The sequence below is a fragment of the Coregonus clupeaformis genome, chromosome 33 (genome assembly GCF_020615455.1).
Source record: "Coregonus clupeaformis isolate EN_2021a chromosome 33, ASM2061545v1, whole genome shotgun sequence".
NCBI lineage: Eukaryota > Metazoa > Chordata > Actinopteri > Salmoniformes > Salmonidae > Coregonus > Coregonus clupeaformis.
Window position 1 is genome coordinate 5,385,749 of NC_059224.1, and position 15,896 is coordinate 5,401,644.

The 15,896-nt window shown below is 43.9% G+C and overlaps 1 protein-coding gene and 1 non-coding gene across 2 annotated transcripts in view; both read right to left on the reverse strand.

The window, feature by feature from the left end:
- Nucleotides 1-6,069: 6,069 nt before the first annotated feature.
- Nucleotides 6,070-15,896, reverse strand: part of LOC121548541 (sodium/potassium/calcium exchanger 4) — a 44,750-nt gene continuing 34,923 nt past the window's right edge. The window contains exons 11-17 of the mRNA XM_041860009.2: nt 15,597-15,766; nt 15,111-15,255; nt 14,440-14,606; nt 14,193-14,307; nt 13,860-13,972; nt 13,272-13,337; nt 6,070-10,430 (exon numbers count right to left, since the gene is read on the reverse strand). Of these exons, the coding sequence (XP_041715943.1) occupies nt 10,281-10,430; nt 13,272-13,337; nt 13,860-13,972; nt 14,193-14,307; nt 14,440-14,606; nt 15,111-15,255; nt 15,597-15,766 (926 nt within the window). The 3' untranslated portion in view covers nt 6,070-10,280. The remainder of the gene's footprint in view (nt 10,431-13,271; nt 13,338-13,859; nt 13,973-14,192; nt 14,308-14,439; nt 14,607-15,110; nt 15,256-15,596; nt 15,767-15,896) is intronic.
- Nucleotides 12,867-12,942, reverse strand: trnat-ugu. The gene has a single exon. It is a non-coding gene; the product is annotated as a tRNA-Thr (tRNA).

Consider the following 15,896-nt stretch of genomic DNA (forward strand, 5'->3'; position numbering starts at 1 on the left):
AAAGACAGATGAGAGAGAGAGAGAGACAGATGAGAAAGAGAGAGAGACAGATGAGAAAGAGAGAGAGAGAGAGAGAGAGAGAGAGAGAGAGAGAGAGAGAGAGAGAAAGAGAGAGAGAGAGAGAGAGAGACAGATAGAGAGAGAGAGAGAGAGAGAGAGAGAGAGAGAGAGAGAGAGAGAGAGAGCGAGAGAGAGAGGGGGGAAGAGAGAGAGAGAGAGAGACAGATGAGAAGAGGGAGAGCACCTGATTACAGCAAATGCAAGAATGCCAATTCTCTTTTTAGCAGTGCCCTTTCAAATGTAGACTTTTGCTTTAGGATTAGAGAGGAAACATGCCAGACTACCATTGTGAAGATCACTGGCCTTACTAGATCGCACAAATATGGATTTGTTACATCTAAGCCTTGCTCTCAGTGGGTCTCTATCTCACGACCCAGCTGTCCCAAAAAGACACCACTCAGTGTTAGATGAACACTTTTGTTTGAATAAATCTTGGATAAAGGAGAGAGAAAGTAAATGGACAACTTGGGGATAGGAATAAATGACCTGTAGCCGCCTCAGCATGAGCTCACCTTAGCAAGACCCCTTCGCAGCGCCAGACACATTCATAAATCAACCAGAGCTTCATCATCATCATCATCATCAGGAAGTTCATTGTGCTCCCTCCATACGCAATGGGGGTCGTGAAAACGCTTTCCTCTCTCCACCAACCTGTGATTTATTTTGCATCTCTAACTTTTGTGAAATATTCAATTTTCGACAACATTAATTCAGGACGGCGTGCATAGAGGCGAGGGAGAAGCCTCAGGAGAGTGAGCAAGTGTGGGTGTTGACCAACCTAAGGGACTGCTAACTCAACGCTTTCTCTGATCTCCACGTGGCTGCTCTGTCAAATCAAATCAAATTGTATTTGTCACATGCACCGATTACAACAGGTGTAGACCTTACAGTGAAATGCTTACTTACAAGCCCTTAACCAACAATACAGTTTTAAGAAAGAATACCCCCTTTTCCCCCCCTCCAAAAAAAAGTAACAAATTATTAAAGAGCAGCAGTAAAATAACAATAGTAAAATAACAGTAGGGAGGCTATATACAGGGGGTACCGGCACAGAGTCAATGTTAGTTGAGGTAATTGTCTGCTCTACTACGCCCCAAACCCTCTAATCACTTAGCTAGCCACTCTAGCTGCCCTGAGCACAATACCACTTCCCAATGTGAGCAGGAGTCCCATCTATATGGACATACAGGTACTGGAGCTCTGTCCCAAATGGCACCCTATTCCTTTATCGTACACTACTATGACCAGGGCCCATAGGGCTTGAACACAACTTAATTATTATCCTTTTACAAATACAAAATATACACTTACTGTGCCCCGTTTTACCACAGATTTCTACAGAGGTTTTTTGTCTAACAGCTTTCAGCAGTTATTTTTTTTCAATGGGGGGGGGGGTGGGTGGGTGGGGGTTCCCTCCCGAGTTTCCATTAGCTCAGGAAGTGCTGTAGCCTTGTTCAGGTAAATGTGCAACACTAAACACCTCAGTGGGAATCTGTGTTAAAACGCTGCACAGTAGGTGTATCTTTTGTATTTTTAAACTATTTTTCGGTGATATGAAAGCAGAGTTTCGGTGGTTTCTAAAATCGTATTTTCACGCAAGGATTATTAACAGTTAGACAGAGCATTGGGACTGTTGCAGGCCTACACATTGGCTGCACTGTGGTCAGTAGTTGGAATGAGAATGACTGGGGATGGCCCATTGGATTCTCAAGCGCTAGACACAACCCAGCAACAGGTCTCTCAATAAAAAAATGAAACTAATAAAACAGTGTATATAGGTCTATCTCTAAAGCAGTCAAACACTTTGTCTAAATTATGGATCATATCATGACAGTGCCAAAATATCCATTATAAACTGGGTGGTTCGAGCCCTGAATGCTGATTGACTGACAGCCGTGGTATATCAGGGGTATGACAAAACATTTATTTTTACTGCTCTAATTCCGTTGGTAACCAGTTTATAATAGCAATAAGGCACCTCAGGGGTTTGTGATATATGGCTTATATTCCACGGATAAGGGCGCATTGCGTCGTGCCTAAGAACAGCCCTTAGCCGTGGTATATTGGCCATATACCACACCTCCTCTGGCCTTATTGCTTAATTGAGACCTACGCCATCCATTTAGGCCCCTCTCTCTCCCAAACTCAGTTTTTGCTTTGCCTTGCCGTTTCAAAGACACAAAGCTCTGAGCACACAATTCATTCATCTATATTTCAGCAACAAATGCGCCGGTGTGCTTGGTCATGACTCATGACTGATGTGTCTGGCCCTGTTAAACCGAACTAAACACGAAGCATACTACCAGCATCCTGCCCGGACATCCCGTCTAACCGTTGGTGTTCACGGTTTAAGATGGGTTCCTTTGTTTCTTCTTGTACCCACTGTCTTAGTGGAGTGCTGTGGTCCTGTAGCAGCGAGACTCATCAATCCTCACCTCTACAGCTCATTGTAAAGTCTTCCTGACCCAACCAGGACTAGTCAACAAGAAACGCTGATTTGTTTATAATGGTCAGTCAGCACTAAACCCATCAGAAAAACATGGGAGGGAACGAATGTCATGTAAAAAAATATATATATATATCATCACAAATGAATCAGATGGCATACAGAATCAAATCAAAATCTTCCAAACTCAACTCAAATCAACTCAAAAGGCACACTCTCTGAAACACAAATGGAAATGCAAAATCAAGTCTCCGTTTTAGTTGAGCAATAATGTCTCCACCCTTTAAAGGACAGAGTGATTTACTAGTTTAGTATGTGTAATAATCCAGGAAGGTAATAGTCCATCGAGACAATGACACTATAAGTATGCCAGTTTATGTCAAATTGACATCAAAAGTTTTAAATGTTTGCATTTTAGCTAACCCTAACCCTTTCCCTAACCTTAACCTAATTATCCTAACCTGCTGCTTAAGTTCTCCTAACCTGTTACAAAAAGTCAATTTAGACATAAATTGTATTCTATCTAGTCAAAACCGCTATGGAGTGACTGGGGTGGAGCCCAGAGCCTGTGCACATCTCAAGAAACCATGGAACATGTTTTTTGTTGCAAAACGTTATAAAACATTTTCTGTTCCATGCCCTAATATAAACGACCCTGGAGAGTCACACTGCAGTCTCTGAAAGTCTATTAATTCAGTGATATGGCCATTTCTCCCTGCATGTGGGATCTAAATGCTAAAATTGGAATGTCATAAACACAAATAAGAGATAATATGATGGTGTGTGTCTCTGGAAATCTCTTTAATAAATCTACTTTACAAAATGGATGACACAATGGCTGACTTCAACTTTTTTGCTGAATGCACCAATTTGTAAGTCGCTCTGGATAAGAGCGTCTGCTAAATGATGTAAATGTAAATGTAATCTAATTGCAAGGTTCCCAGACAGTTTTAGAAGACACATTAAATGGAACAGTATTCAGACCTGCCTGGCTAACCAGACACATCACTCCTACCAAACGCCACGCCCCCACTAACGTTTCTTCTTCACGATGAGTCTGGGTGTCGCGTTCCCCTGACATTGCATTGCATCAATCAATCGTTGCTCAGACGTTGCATTGCTACAACCAATGGTTGCTGCCACGTCATCAACTGTGCAGTCGGGCACCAGATTGCTGTAACATACTGTATGTTGTTAGCTGATATGTAAAATACATATTCAGGTGTTGTAAGATCTGTCATGCGTCAGAAACGTCTGAGCAGGGGAACACGACCTGAATATGATCACCTCCCGACTGCTTCTCGAACGCGAACACATTCAAGCCATTCTGATTGGTCTCAGAAACCGATGGGTTTGACCAGAGCCAGAACACACGTGGGTAAAGCGGCGTTTCGGAAATAGTAATTGGCTTTGATACTCTGATTGGTTAGAGACAATCCAATCGCTAATGACTTGTTTTGTACAACGCCCCTCACTTTGGCATCAGCAGAAAGGACATCTAGGATGGCAGTCTGACCGAATGGATCGTCAGAAAGGACTTCTAGCGTGGCAGTCTGACAATGTATGTACCAATAGATAGAGCAGGGGAATTAAATTCAGTAGGAGTCGTCAGGAAAATTCAGACCCAGAGACACTTAGGATTTTTTGGGGGTATTCGAGGGACATTTCCATTTTATTCATTTAGCAGACACTCTTATCCAGAGCGAATTAAAGGAGCAATTAGGGTTAAGTGCCTTGCTCAAGGGCATATCGAAATGTTTCACCTAGTCAGTTCAGGGATTCGAACCAGTGACCTTTCAGTTACTGGCCCAACACTCAATTGCTAGGCTACCTGCCGGGACCTTGAAGGTAGCCAGAAAGAGTACTTTTCAGAATACTCAGTAAGATATTGGAGGAACAGATATTGGAGGAACACTATTTGAATGTCCGAAAATAATAGATAGTTCAAAGTCTGTTCTGTAAAATCATTTTTTGGGCTGACATTTACAATCTGTTCCTGACGAATCCATATTGCGCTTCAGACTTATATAAAACCATAAATATATCTAACACAAGGTGTCCTTTAAAAAAGAAAAATCAGGATTGAGGAAAGATTCAAACCATGTGCTGTGAGAAAGTACAAATTATACATATATTATATATAGATTTCATTTTGTTAAACAGATACCTGGAGGTTATGTTACACATTCCCTTTATTTTGGTGTCATCATCACAAGGTAAAACCAAGGAATTAGGTAACATTGACATTAACTTTTTGTACATGGTGTACTTTGAGTGCGTCAGAGAAACGACAATAGGCAACAGCAGCCCGGAATGCTCACCATCCATCACTTTGAGCAGAGCGATTTGCAAAAACAGCAGGACCATGTAAAAAAAGAACAGAGAACAAACACAAACAAAATGTCCCCAAAATACTACCACAGAGATGACTGGAAAAACATTTTTCTCCAGATCTCCAGAAGAGCAGTTGGACTACTAGCTGTATATAGGCCAAACTTCTAAACTGTCTATGCCATTCTCTCAGGATTTGGATGGGAGAGAAACAGGAGAGAGAGAGCAGAGTGAGATATTCATGAGATAAAGCAGTCCAAACGGAACGCTTGTTAGGGGCCATTGAGAAGAAGAGGATCTTCAGAGCACAAGATCACGCTTGAGAGAAGCGGGGAGAGAAGAGAGAGAGAGAGAGAGCGGGAGAAGCTTGTTAACAGTAATATGCTAGCCAAGAAGCTGTCTCATTAGAGGAAGACGCATCATTGGCTACATGGGGCCAAACATGCTGCTAGATCCAGATGGCCAGATCCCCGACGTGATGTGCGTGAATGGACCACGAGATGGTCACCCATCTTGGAGAAATGTGTAGATTAACAAAGTTAATATTGAAATCGAAAGGCAGTTGTGATGGAAATGGAACCATGCTTTGGCATTACAGTTTTCACTGTGGGTTTGGCGGATGCCAGGAGAACGCTACCTGCCCCACTGCATAGTGCCAACTGGAAAGTTTGGTGGAGGAGAAATAATGGTCTGGGGCTGTTTTTCATGGTTCGGGCTAGGCCCCTTAGTTCCAGCGAAGGGAAATCTTAACGCTACAGCATACAATGACATTCCAACTTTGTGGCAACAGCTTGGGGAAGGCCCTTTCCTGTTTCAGCACGACAATGCCCCTGTGCACAAAGTGAGGTCCATACAGAAATTGTTTGTCAAGATCGGTGTGGACGAACTTGACTGGCCTGCACAGAGCCCTGATCTCAACCCCATCGAACACCTTTGGGATGAAATGGAATGCCGACTGCGAGCCAGGCCTAATCGCCCAACATCAGTGCCTGACCTCAATAATGCTCGTGGCTGAATGGAAGCAAGTCCCCGCAGCAATGTTCCAACATGTAGTGGAAATCATTCCCAGAAGAGTGGAGGCTGTTATAGAAGCAAAAGGGGGACCAACTCCATATTAATGCCCATGATTTTGGAATGAGATGTTCGATGAGCAGGTGTCCACATACTTTTGGTCATGTGGTGTATGTAGACAAACACTACAGCTGAGAAATTCAAGTCAAAGCACAGCTGTCAACATCTGTATTAATTGCTACATTTAATATGTGACTTTAAAAAAATCTTGTATTCAAGGCCGTTGAGACAAATGTACAGGAATTATTTTGCCATTTTATTTTTTCACGTTATTGCTTTACAGTAAAATGCATCGTTGAATATGTCCAATATAGAGACAATACATTCATATAAGTTATACAGATGTTTTCGATAATGTTTCATAGTAACTAACTTTAAATTAAATATATAATCATTATGTTTTATTTCTCATTTTTATTGGTTGACAAATGACTCCCACATCACATTGAGCTCACAGTGCATCAGGTCGCATTCATTCAAGAGAATTACATACGGCTCCACTCCGGTGTTGAGAAGTCACAGTTATTGAACGTGTGTGTGGCCTACATTTTCATAGTGCAAACAAATTGTTGCTGAGTGCAAAAAATACAGTAAACCACTATAATCTGTTAGTTTGACAATTAACTTTTCTTCAACAATGTGTGCTATAAAGAGGTGATGTAACTACAGTTTAGTAAACTGAGCGTTTTAACACACATTGAAGAAAAGTTTTAAATTAAATCACACTACTAGATTATAAATTAGTTTTATGGTCATTTTTGCCCTAGGTGTGTGTAGATACGTGCACTTTTATTTTGTACAACATGGTTTCCATACAATCTGTATTTTTGATGCAGAGCTATGACATTTACGGCATCTGAATACTACTTCTTTTTAAAAAGTGAAAGTAAAGTTATGAGGCAGATTGCCTGGTGAATTATTAAACGGTGGTGTGTGTGGGTGTTGGAAGAGTTAGGACAGTCAAACAGTAGGAGCAGTGTGACCTGCTGTGCTGAGGTGTATTCATTAGTCGCAGACCGTTACAAATCATTTTGCCTGTTGCAAAACATTTTGCAATGGTAACCGTTTACTCTAGGAACCAAACAGGGAGGGACCTACCTGAATTTGTCCAATAGAAACTCTCGTTTTCGTTGCAAAACATTTTCCGTTTAGAGTAAACAGTTTCAGTTGCAAAACGTTTTGCAACAGACCAAACATTTTGCAGCGGTCTGGACTAATGAGTACACCCGTTGACACTCTCAGGACCTGGCAACGAGGGCCCAATTTTAAAGTAACCCCTAGACCCTATGCGCTATACACTTGTGGAGATCATAGACGATTTGATTGGTATTAGCGCAATATGGTGAAACTTCCACCGAGCCTGGACGTTAGGTGGCTATGTGGAGCTATTACTTACAGCTGTCAAACCCTCTCATCTCTCCACAAGTACCTAGGGCCTAGGGGTCCATTTGGGATTGGACCAAGGACACAACCACACAGGTGTTGTACACAGACCCAAACCCACCGCTCAAAACCAACAGACAGACAGACAGACAAAGGGAAATGCACAAAATCAACAACCCCCCCCCAAAAGACATGAGACATTCTTAATCAACTCAGGTATACGCTTGACCCAAAAAGCGAGCATCATATGTTCAAAAAATATCTATGTATGTACAGTTAATAAGAACCAGTGAAAAGATTGAGAATGCAGTGGTCGTTACAAAGAAGACTACAATGAGAATCAGAATGGCACTAGCAGAGAATACTCTTTCACTGTTCTATGGGGAAAAGACCCACTGGGGTATATACAGTGCAGTAGGGGTAACTGCTATAAGTTGATGGTCGAGCGGGGTGAGGGGGACATGACACGGGATGGGGGTGGTCAGAGAGAGCATTGGGGTGTGATAAGGAGGGGTGAGGAAGGGGGGGCAATAGAGTCTTGAGGACCTGTGTGGTCACTTTCTTTCAAGAGAACACAGCAAGTCCAACGCCCCCCCCCGCCCAAGAGTAGCATTTAGGTCCTGCTACTAAAATGTCTGCTCCTCAGGTCCTTCACACAGAGAGGAGATCTCTTTCCTGGAGAAGGAGAAGTTCAGAGTACGCTAGACTAAACCATCTGTAGCCAGCCTGGGGGGTGTTTCCCAGCTGGAGTCCTTCCCCTCCTCTCCTCAGGTAGAGTTGGTGGTTGAGTAATGCCCTTGTACCAGAGGGTCGGACTCCACCGAACACACAGAATCCCCCGTTCCAGAACATTTCCTCAATGTCCTCTGGCTCGGTCCTTTAGCTGTCATTCAGACCAACGAGCTCAAATGTTCCACTAACATTATGGCAACCCCCATGGAGGTCCTCCAGAGTCCAACACACATTACATTGAGATTGCATATACAAGTACCTGCTGCCAACACAAAAAGGAAAGACAAGTTATCATCATTAACACTCCCCTATTAATGCAAGTCTCTCCAGCTTATTGTAGACTCCGTTCCTGCAGGTGTTTTTGCATGATGTCAAATGTCTTAGATTGCAGTAGCCTGTAGCTGCCGTTTTTTATAAAGTGGGCGCAGGAAGGGGGGGGGGGGTTCGTGCCATGGAGGAGCCTGCATTTATTGTCCCAACATGCATTGCACTGCAGACAGAAACGGGTGTGTGCTCACGGTGTTGGAGGTTCAAGTTCAAGGGATTAGAGGTGGTGAGACCGACCTGGGCGCGGGCCTGCAAGTCAGCACACACCCTCGTCATTCTCTCACACACACACACACACTGTACATACAACCACACACACACACACAAAGGAAGCACTAGTTGATTCAGAATGAGAGGACGGCTTTGCTTGTTTTAAAGTGCAATATCTACATGTAATTCACAGAGAAAACACCACCTATGTCGCCCCCTACTGGAGCTGCAAGGCTCCAGATATTCCCTGATAACCAAACGGCTGTGGTTGCTTGAGACCCCTGCCATGCAGATAGATCAGTGAGGGAGCATTGCCCCCTGGTGGTCAAAGGGGGGATAGAGCAGACAGGAGAAGGAGAGAAGAACAGACCAATTCTACCATCTGTGATACTATACACATTTCGCCATGCTACTGTCCAAAGACGTCCGAATATGGACACCGTCCCTAAGATATCCCCCAACTCAGTGACATATCCAGCGCATCTCTGGAGCAAGTGTTTCTTCTCTTCAGGTGTTGTGCAGTCAGAGGGGGTGTGTGAGAGATATCGGTCTCAGAACAAGAAAAAAAACAACAGCTGAACTTTCAGCACCACGGGTTTTGGAGTCGCCGCCTTCAGCCAGACTCCCCCCTTCTAGGGGCAGCCAATTCTCCTTACAATAAAAGCATTTTCTCTGTGCGCAATTCATTACTGTGAAACAGGCAATGTCCTTTATGATTGCAACAAGCTCTCCTCAAAGTATTTCATACTAGTCATTTTTTAACTCTAAAAAAAACAAAAATCCACAATACAAAAACGAGAAGAAAAAAATAATTTTACAAGTTTCCCCATTGTGCAGTGCTGCAAATATACATGATACTCTCTTCTGGCAGTCTCAGCTTTGAGTTGGACTGCAGACTCGTTAGACACAAAGATTCCTGACAAAATGTCTTTCTTAAGAGGTGATTGAGAGAAGGGAAAAGTTAAAGAGTAGAAAGAGAGATTGAGGAGTGAAAGTGAGTGTCTGGTGCAGAGGGGTGGGATGTGGTGATATGGATAAAGTCACAGTTCGGACCATGTCAGAGGGGTCCAGGTCTGAAAGGGGAGGAGGAGAGTTCCTCCTCCAAAGGTTGGGGGTACAAGCAGGAATCGGGGGAGAGGTAGAGGTTTAGGGCGAGGTTGTGTATTCTCCATAGGGTCTTTGGGTGGATCGGTGGGGTGGGGTTGGGATAAGAGGAGAAGTTTGGATGGAGAAGAGTAGAAGGGGTGAGGGTCAATGCTGAGGGTCAGGACTAACCCTAACCTGGACAGAGATATGTGTGGGTTGTTGTGAGAGGGAGACTATTGTAGCTACTGTAGGGTTGATTCTAGAGCCTGTGGGTGAATGCTAATAAAAGCACAGTGAGACTACAGATAGTGTGGAGGGGGGGGGAATGGAAAATGGACTTGTCTGAAAATGGGTCCAGTTTGTTTAATGCGTCTGTCCACTCCACAGAACAAAGCCTCATTGGAAAGTGAGTCCAAGCACAGGGAAAGAAAGATTTAAAGACCAGGATCAGATCAAGAGGTCAACAGGTCAGTTATGACAATGAAAGGTGGGTCAGACAGACAGGAGATATCCAGGTAACCAGGTTTAGTAACGTGGTGGAGGATGGGGAAGGTCGATTGTGATTGGTTGCTGTTTGGGGTTGAGGGAGTGGAGCTTCCTAGTTCAGAGGTCAGCGTGGGTGGGCGTGGTCTAGCTACTCCTCCATGCACATGGGCAGGTTGACGAAGGTAAACACGTTGTACTCAATCATAATGGAGAAACACAGGAAGACAGCGTACAGGACCAGGGTGTAGATACCCAGCTTCAGGTCCAACTTCCAGTGGTTCACGTGGATTCCCCCCACCTGCAGAGGGGAACACACACACACATACACATCATACATAGTCACTCTGCAGAGAGGAACACAGTACACCCTACATTGTCACTCTGCAGAGAGGAACACAGTACATCCTACATCGTCACTCTGCAGAGAGGAACACAGTACATCATACATAGTCACTCTGCAGAGGGGAACACAGTACATCCTACATAGTCACTCTGCAGAGAGGAACACAGTACATCCTACATAGTCACTCTGCAGAGAGGAACACAGTACATCCTACATAGTCACTCTGCAGAGAGGAACACAGTACATCCTACATAGTCACTCTGCAGAGAGGAACACAGTACATCCTACATTGTCACTCTGCAGAGAGGAACACAATACATCCTACATTGTCACTCTGCAGAGAGGAACACAGTACATCCTACATAGTCACTCTGCAGAGAGGAACACAGTACATCCTACATTGTCACTCTGCAGAGAGGAACACAGTACATCATACATAGTCACTCTGCAGAGGGGAACACAGTACATCCTACATAGTCACTCTGCAGAGAGGAACACAGTACATCCTACATTGTCACTCTGCAGAGGAACACAATACATCCCTACATTGTCACTCTGCAGAGAGGAACACAGTACATCCTACATAGTCACTCTGCAGAGAGGAACACAGTACATCCTACATTGTCACTCTGCAGAGAGGAACACAGTACATCCTACATAGTCACTCTGCAGAGAGGAACACAGTACATCCTACATTGTCACTCTGCAGAGAGGAACACAGTACATCCTACATAGTCACTCTGCAGAGAGGAACACAGTACATCCTACATTGTCACTCTGCAGAGAGGAACACAGTACATCATACATAGTCACTCTGCAGAGGGGAACACAGTACATCCTACATAGTCACTCTGCAGAGGGGAACACAGTACATCCTACATAGTCACTCTGCAGAGGGGAACACAGTACATCCTACATAGTCAGCCGAACAATCAGACCTCTAGACACCTGACTAGGCTTATGCAAGGAACACTGATCATCTGACTATTTTACACACACACACACAGTTAAGAATGGGACAGAAATGTTCACATTGAATTTATACCATCATTTATCCAAAAAGTATGATCTTTGTCCCCATGTGCAGTTGCAAACCGTAGTCTGGATTGTTTATGGTGGTTTTGGAGCAGTGGCTTCTTCCTTGCTGAGCGGCCTTTCAGGTTATGTCGATATAGGACTCGTTTTACTGTGGATATAGATACTTTTGTACCTGTTTCCTCCAGCATCTTCACAAGGTCCTTTGCTGTTGTTCTGGGATTGATTTGCACTTTTCGCACCAAAGTACGTTCATCTCTAGGAGACAGAACCCGTCTCCTTCCTGAGCGGTATGACGGCTGCATGGTCCCATGGTGTTTATACTTGCGTACTATTGTTACAGATGAACGTGGTACCTTCAGGCGTTTGGAAATTGCTCCCAAGGATGAACCAGACTTGTGGAGGTCTACAATTATTTTTCTGAGGTCTTGGCTGATTTCTTTTGATTTTCCCATGATGTCAAGCAAAGAGGCACCGAGTTTGAAGGTAGGCCTTGAAATACATCCACAGGTACACCTCCAATTGACTCAAATTATGTCAATTAGCCTACCAGAAGCTTCTAAAGCCATGACATCATTTTCTGGAATTTTCCAAGCTGTTTAAAGGCACCTTCAACTTAGTGTATGTAAACTTCTGACCCACTGGAATTGTGATACAGTGAATTATAAGTGAAATAATCTGTCTGTAAACAATTGTTGGAAAAATTACTTGTTGTCATGCACAAAGTAGATGTCCTAACTGACTTGCCAAAACTATAGTTTGTTAACAATACATTTGTGGAGTGGTTGAAAAACGAGTTTTAATGACTCCAAACAATGTCTATGTAAACTTCCGACTTCAACTGTATGTAAGCAATTACATTTTCCAATTAGCTGTGATTTAAGATACAGTACCTTAATTATGTTTTTAATTGCACATGGTGCCTTTAAACAAACTACTACTACTACTACAGTGCAACAGCACGCATGTTATGAGTACCTTATTAGCAAATTCATTAATTAATCTAATTATGCCTTCCATTAGTGTAACTGAGCTTATTGCACACTTTTTTCAATAACACCAACTAATCACTCAAATCTAACACACACACACACACACACACACACACACACACACACACACACACACACACACACACACACACACACACAGCAAAAGTTTACACAGTAGCCTTACAGCATTATTCCTATCCAGAAAACAGAACCATACCAGTAAAATCTGGTTGCATAAAGCTACGGCCACTCAGAGACACATGAACACGTGCAAATAGTATATGCATTCATTACATTTTAGTCATTTAGCAGACGCTCTTATCCAGAGCGACTTACAGTTAGTGAGTGCATACATTTTTCATACTGGCCCCCCGTGGGAATCGAACCCACAACCCTGGCGTTACAAGCGCCATGCTCTACCAACTGAGCTACAGGAGGCCCTACAAAGTTGTATTTTTTTAGTGACCCAATTGACATTTTAGTCATTTAGCAGACGCTCTTATCCAGAGCGACTTACAATTAGTGAGTGCATTCATTTTTCATACTGGCCCCCCGTTGCATTATGTAAAAAGACGTTTGTCGTTGGACAATCTTCTCCGTCGTACATCAGTCAACGGATGACTCCATTGAAAAACCATTGGCTCAATTCATAATTTTAGGAAACAAAACAATGTTTTACGTATTGGGTGGTCCCGGGAATCGAAACCACTATCCTGGCATTACAAGCGTCATGCTCTGCCAACTGAGCTACAGAAGGGTATCTGCTCACCGTTAAAGCCACAGATCCCAGTAGCAACACCACAGAGTAGACCAGTCCTCGACTGTTGATCATGACCTAGAGGGGGAAGTCATAGTTAACGTTACATGGGGAATATTTAAATAATGCTTTGTAACTGAATGTTTAGAATTAGAACAATATTCAAAATTCTAAAAGTTGTCCCAACTCTCTAAATGCACGGCTCTAGTCATAGTTAACTCAAGGGGTGCATCTCAATAGTCTTAAGTGGCTGCCATGAGCAGAGGACGTTTTATACTATTGAGATACACTCCTAGTAGACGCGTGGGAGAGAGCTGGAGCGACAATAAGGTCAAGGACTCACACAGTACTGAAACACATCTTTACTTAGTTCTTAGAAATGTTTTATTCCCTCTCCAAAACATGAGTGATGAACACGTGATTTAATTTGAGTGTATTCACTTCCAGAAATAACAAGTATTTACAGTGCATATTGAGTTAAAGTTGTACAGCTCCCCCTATCCTAACCTTAAACCATTAGTGGGGGAAAATGCTAAAGTGATCCAAGATCAGTGTCCAGGGGCAACCTCACCCTATGCCGTTCCCTACAGCTGTTCTTACCTCTGAGCCGTAGTTGACCGCCATGGTCTGCAGTGCCCAGGGAACGCCCAGCCCAACCAGGATATCAAACACATTACTGCCAATGGTGTTGGACACTGCCATGTCACCCAATCCTAAACACAAATTGTTGTCGTTCAAATATAAGCATTACATAAAAACAACCTCCAGAATTAACTTGGAAAAGCCTTAAAACAAGAGTATTGCTAAAGATGGTACAGTCTGAAGATACCTCAGTCTCTAGGACCCCCCCAATTGAAAAAAGCCAATGAGTAGATGTCCTGGATTTCCCTCCTGTCAAACAGTTAAGGGAAATGACAGAAAGTAGAGCTGTACCTTGCCGAGCAACAATGAGACTGGCGATGCAGTCTGGAACGCTGGTGCCCGCTGCCAGGAAGGTGATTCCCATAATGACGTCTGGGATGCCAAGAGTGTAGCCGATGATGGTGACCTGTGATCACACACACGTTACAACCGATAAGTGACCAGAACAGCCCCACAGACAAACACCCCTTGCCCCCCACACCCACACACCCCCCCACCCCCCCACACACACTCCTCCACCCTCGACCCTGAGACTCACCATCCAGACCATGAAGTAGGAGAAGACAGCGATCCAGACAGTGGAGAGGAAGAAGGAGATCATGAAGAACTTCTCCCAGCGAGGCTTGGCACAGTTGGGGATGGTGAAGAACAGGAGGAGCAGCAGAGGCCAGGAGATCAGCCACTTGCACTTGCTGCCGATGCCATCTGCGGAACAGAAGTGGCAGGTAAAAATCTATCAAATGTATGTATTTATAAAGCCCTTTTTATATCCAGTCAACGTGCTTTACAGTAACCCAGCCTGCCTAGTCTCGAAGAGCAAGCAGAAGCACAGTGGCAACGAAAAAAAGGAACTAGATGGACCTACAACTCTAGAACAGTGTTCTGGTGACCCACAGAGGTCTGCAGGTATTTGTTCCAGCCCAGCACGTATACAACAAATTTAAGTCATCAGCTACTTTAATCATCAAGCACTTGACAGTTGAAACAAGTGTGTTTCATACACAAACTTGGGCAGTGTTTTCCATGCACATAACAGTCTGTCAGATCATTAGAGTTTGTCATGATATGATAAAGTCACAGGGGTAATTTGGGCAACACTGAAGAGGAAGCAAATGAGACCAATCTTGTCTTGACGACAAAACATTTCCTCAGTAACGTCAAACTCTGTCTGGATAAACATCACACTAATACACACAAACACACACACACCCGGGATATGAAAGGGGGAGATGGTTTCGTTCTCCTGCTCCTCTACTGCCGGTTTGTCTTCGGGCACGTTGCCGTTCTCAATGTCCACCTTCCCCTCCAGAACCTGGGTCTCCACCCCGTTGGCACCCTGGACCAGCTTCTGACGCTGTCAGGAAGAGGCAAAACAGGGCGCTGTTCATTACGGCACACATCGGAAAACTTCCAGGGGTGAATTCATTAGTGGCAGACCGTAGCACAACTTTTGGCCTGTTGCAAAACGTTTTTCAACTGAAACAGTTTACAGTTTACTCTAGGAACCAAATGGAAACAGAAGGAAGCGGAACGAAACAGGGAGGGACCTACAAGAATTTGTCCAATAGAAACTCAATTCTTTGTACCACAATGAAAGCACTATAAAAATCTATATCTGAGACCATTGGATTCTCTAACATGGAAACTATTCGCTCCTCATCTATTTCCTATAGTTGCATCCCTATCTATCCGTACCTCAGTGATGATAAGGCGACTGGCCATGCGCAGCCGGGTCTTGGGTCCAAAATGGCTGGTGACCATGACGCGGAGGCCGGCCTCTGGGAAGCGTAACTTGGGAGGGCTGTCGTGCATAATCTCATCAACCATGACCACAGAGCCACGACTGTAAGCCTTACTGGGCTTAACTGGAGATGGACGGACACGTTAGTCCTTCAAACTGACATACACACAATCATGCTAGCAAAAAACGCCAAACACCAAACATCCATTGAAGTAACTGTCCAGTGAAAATCTCCCTTTTAAAAGTTCATATTC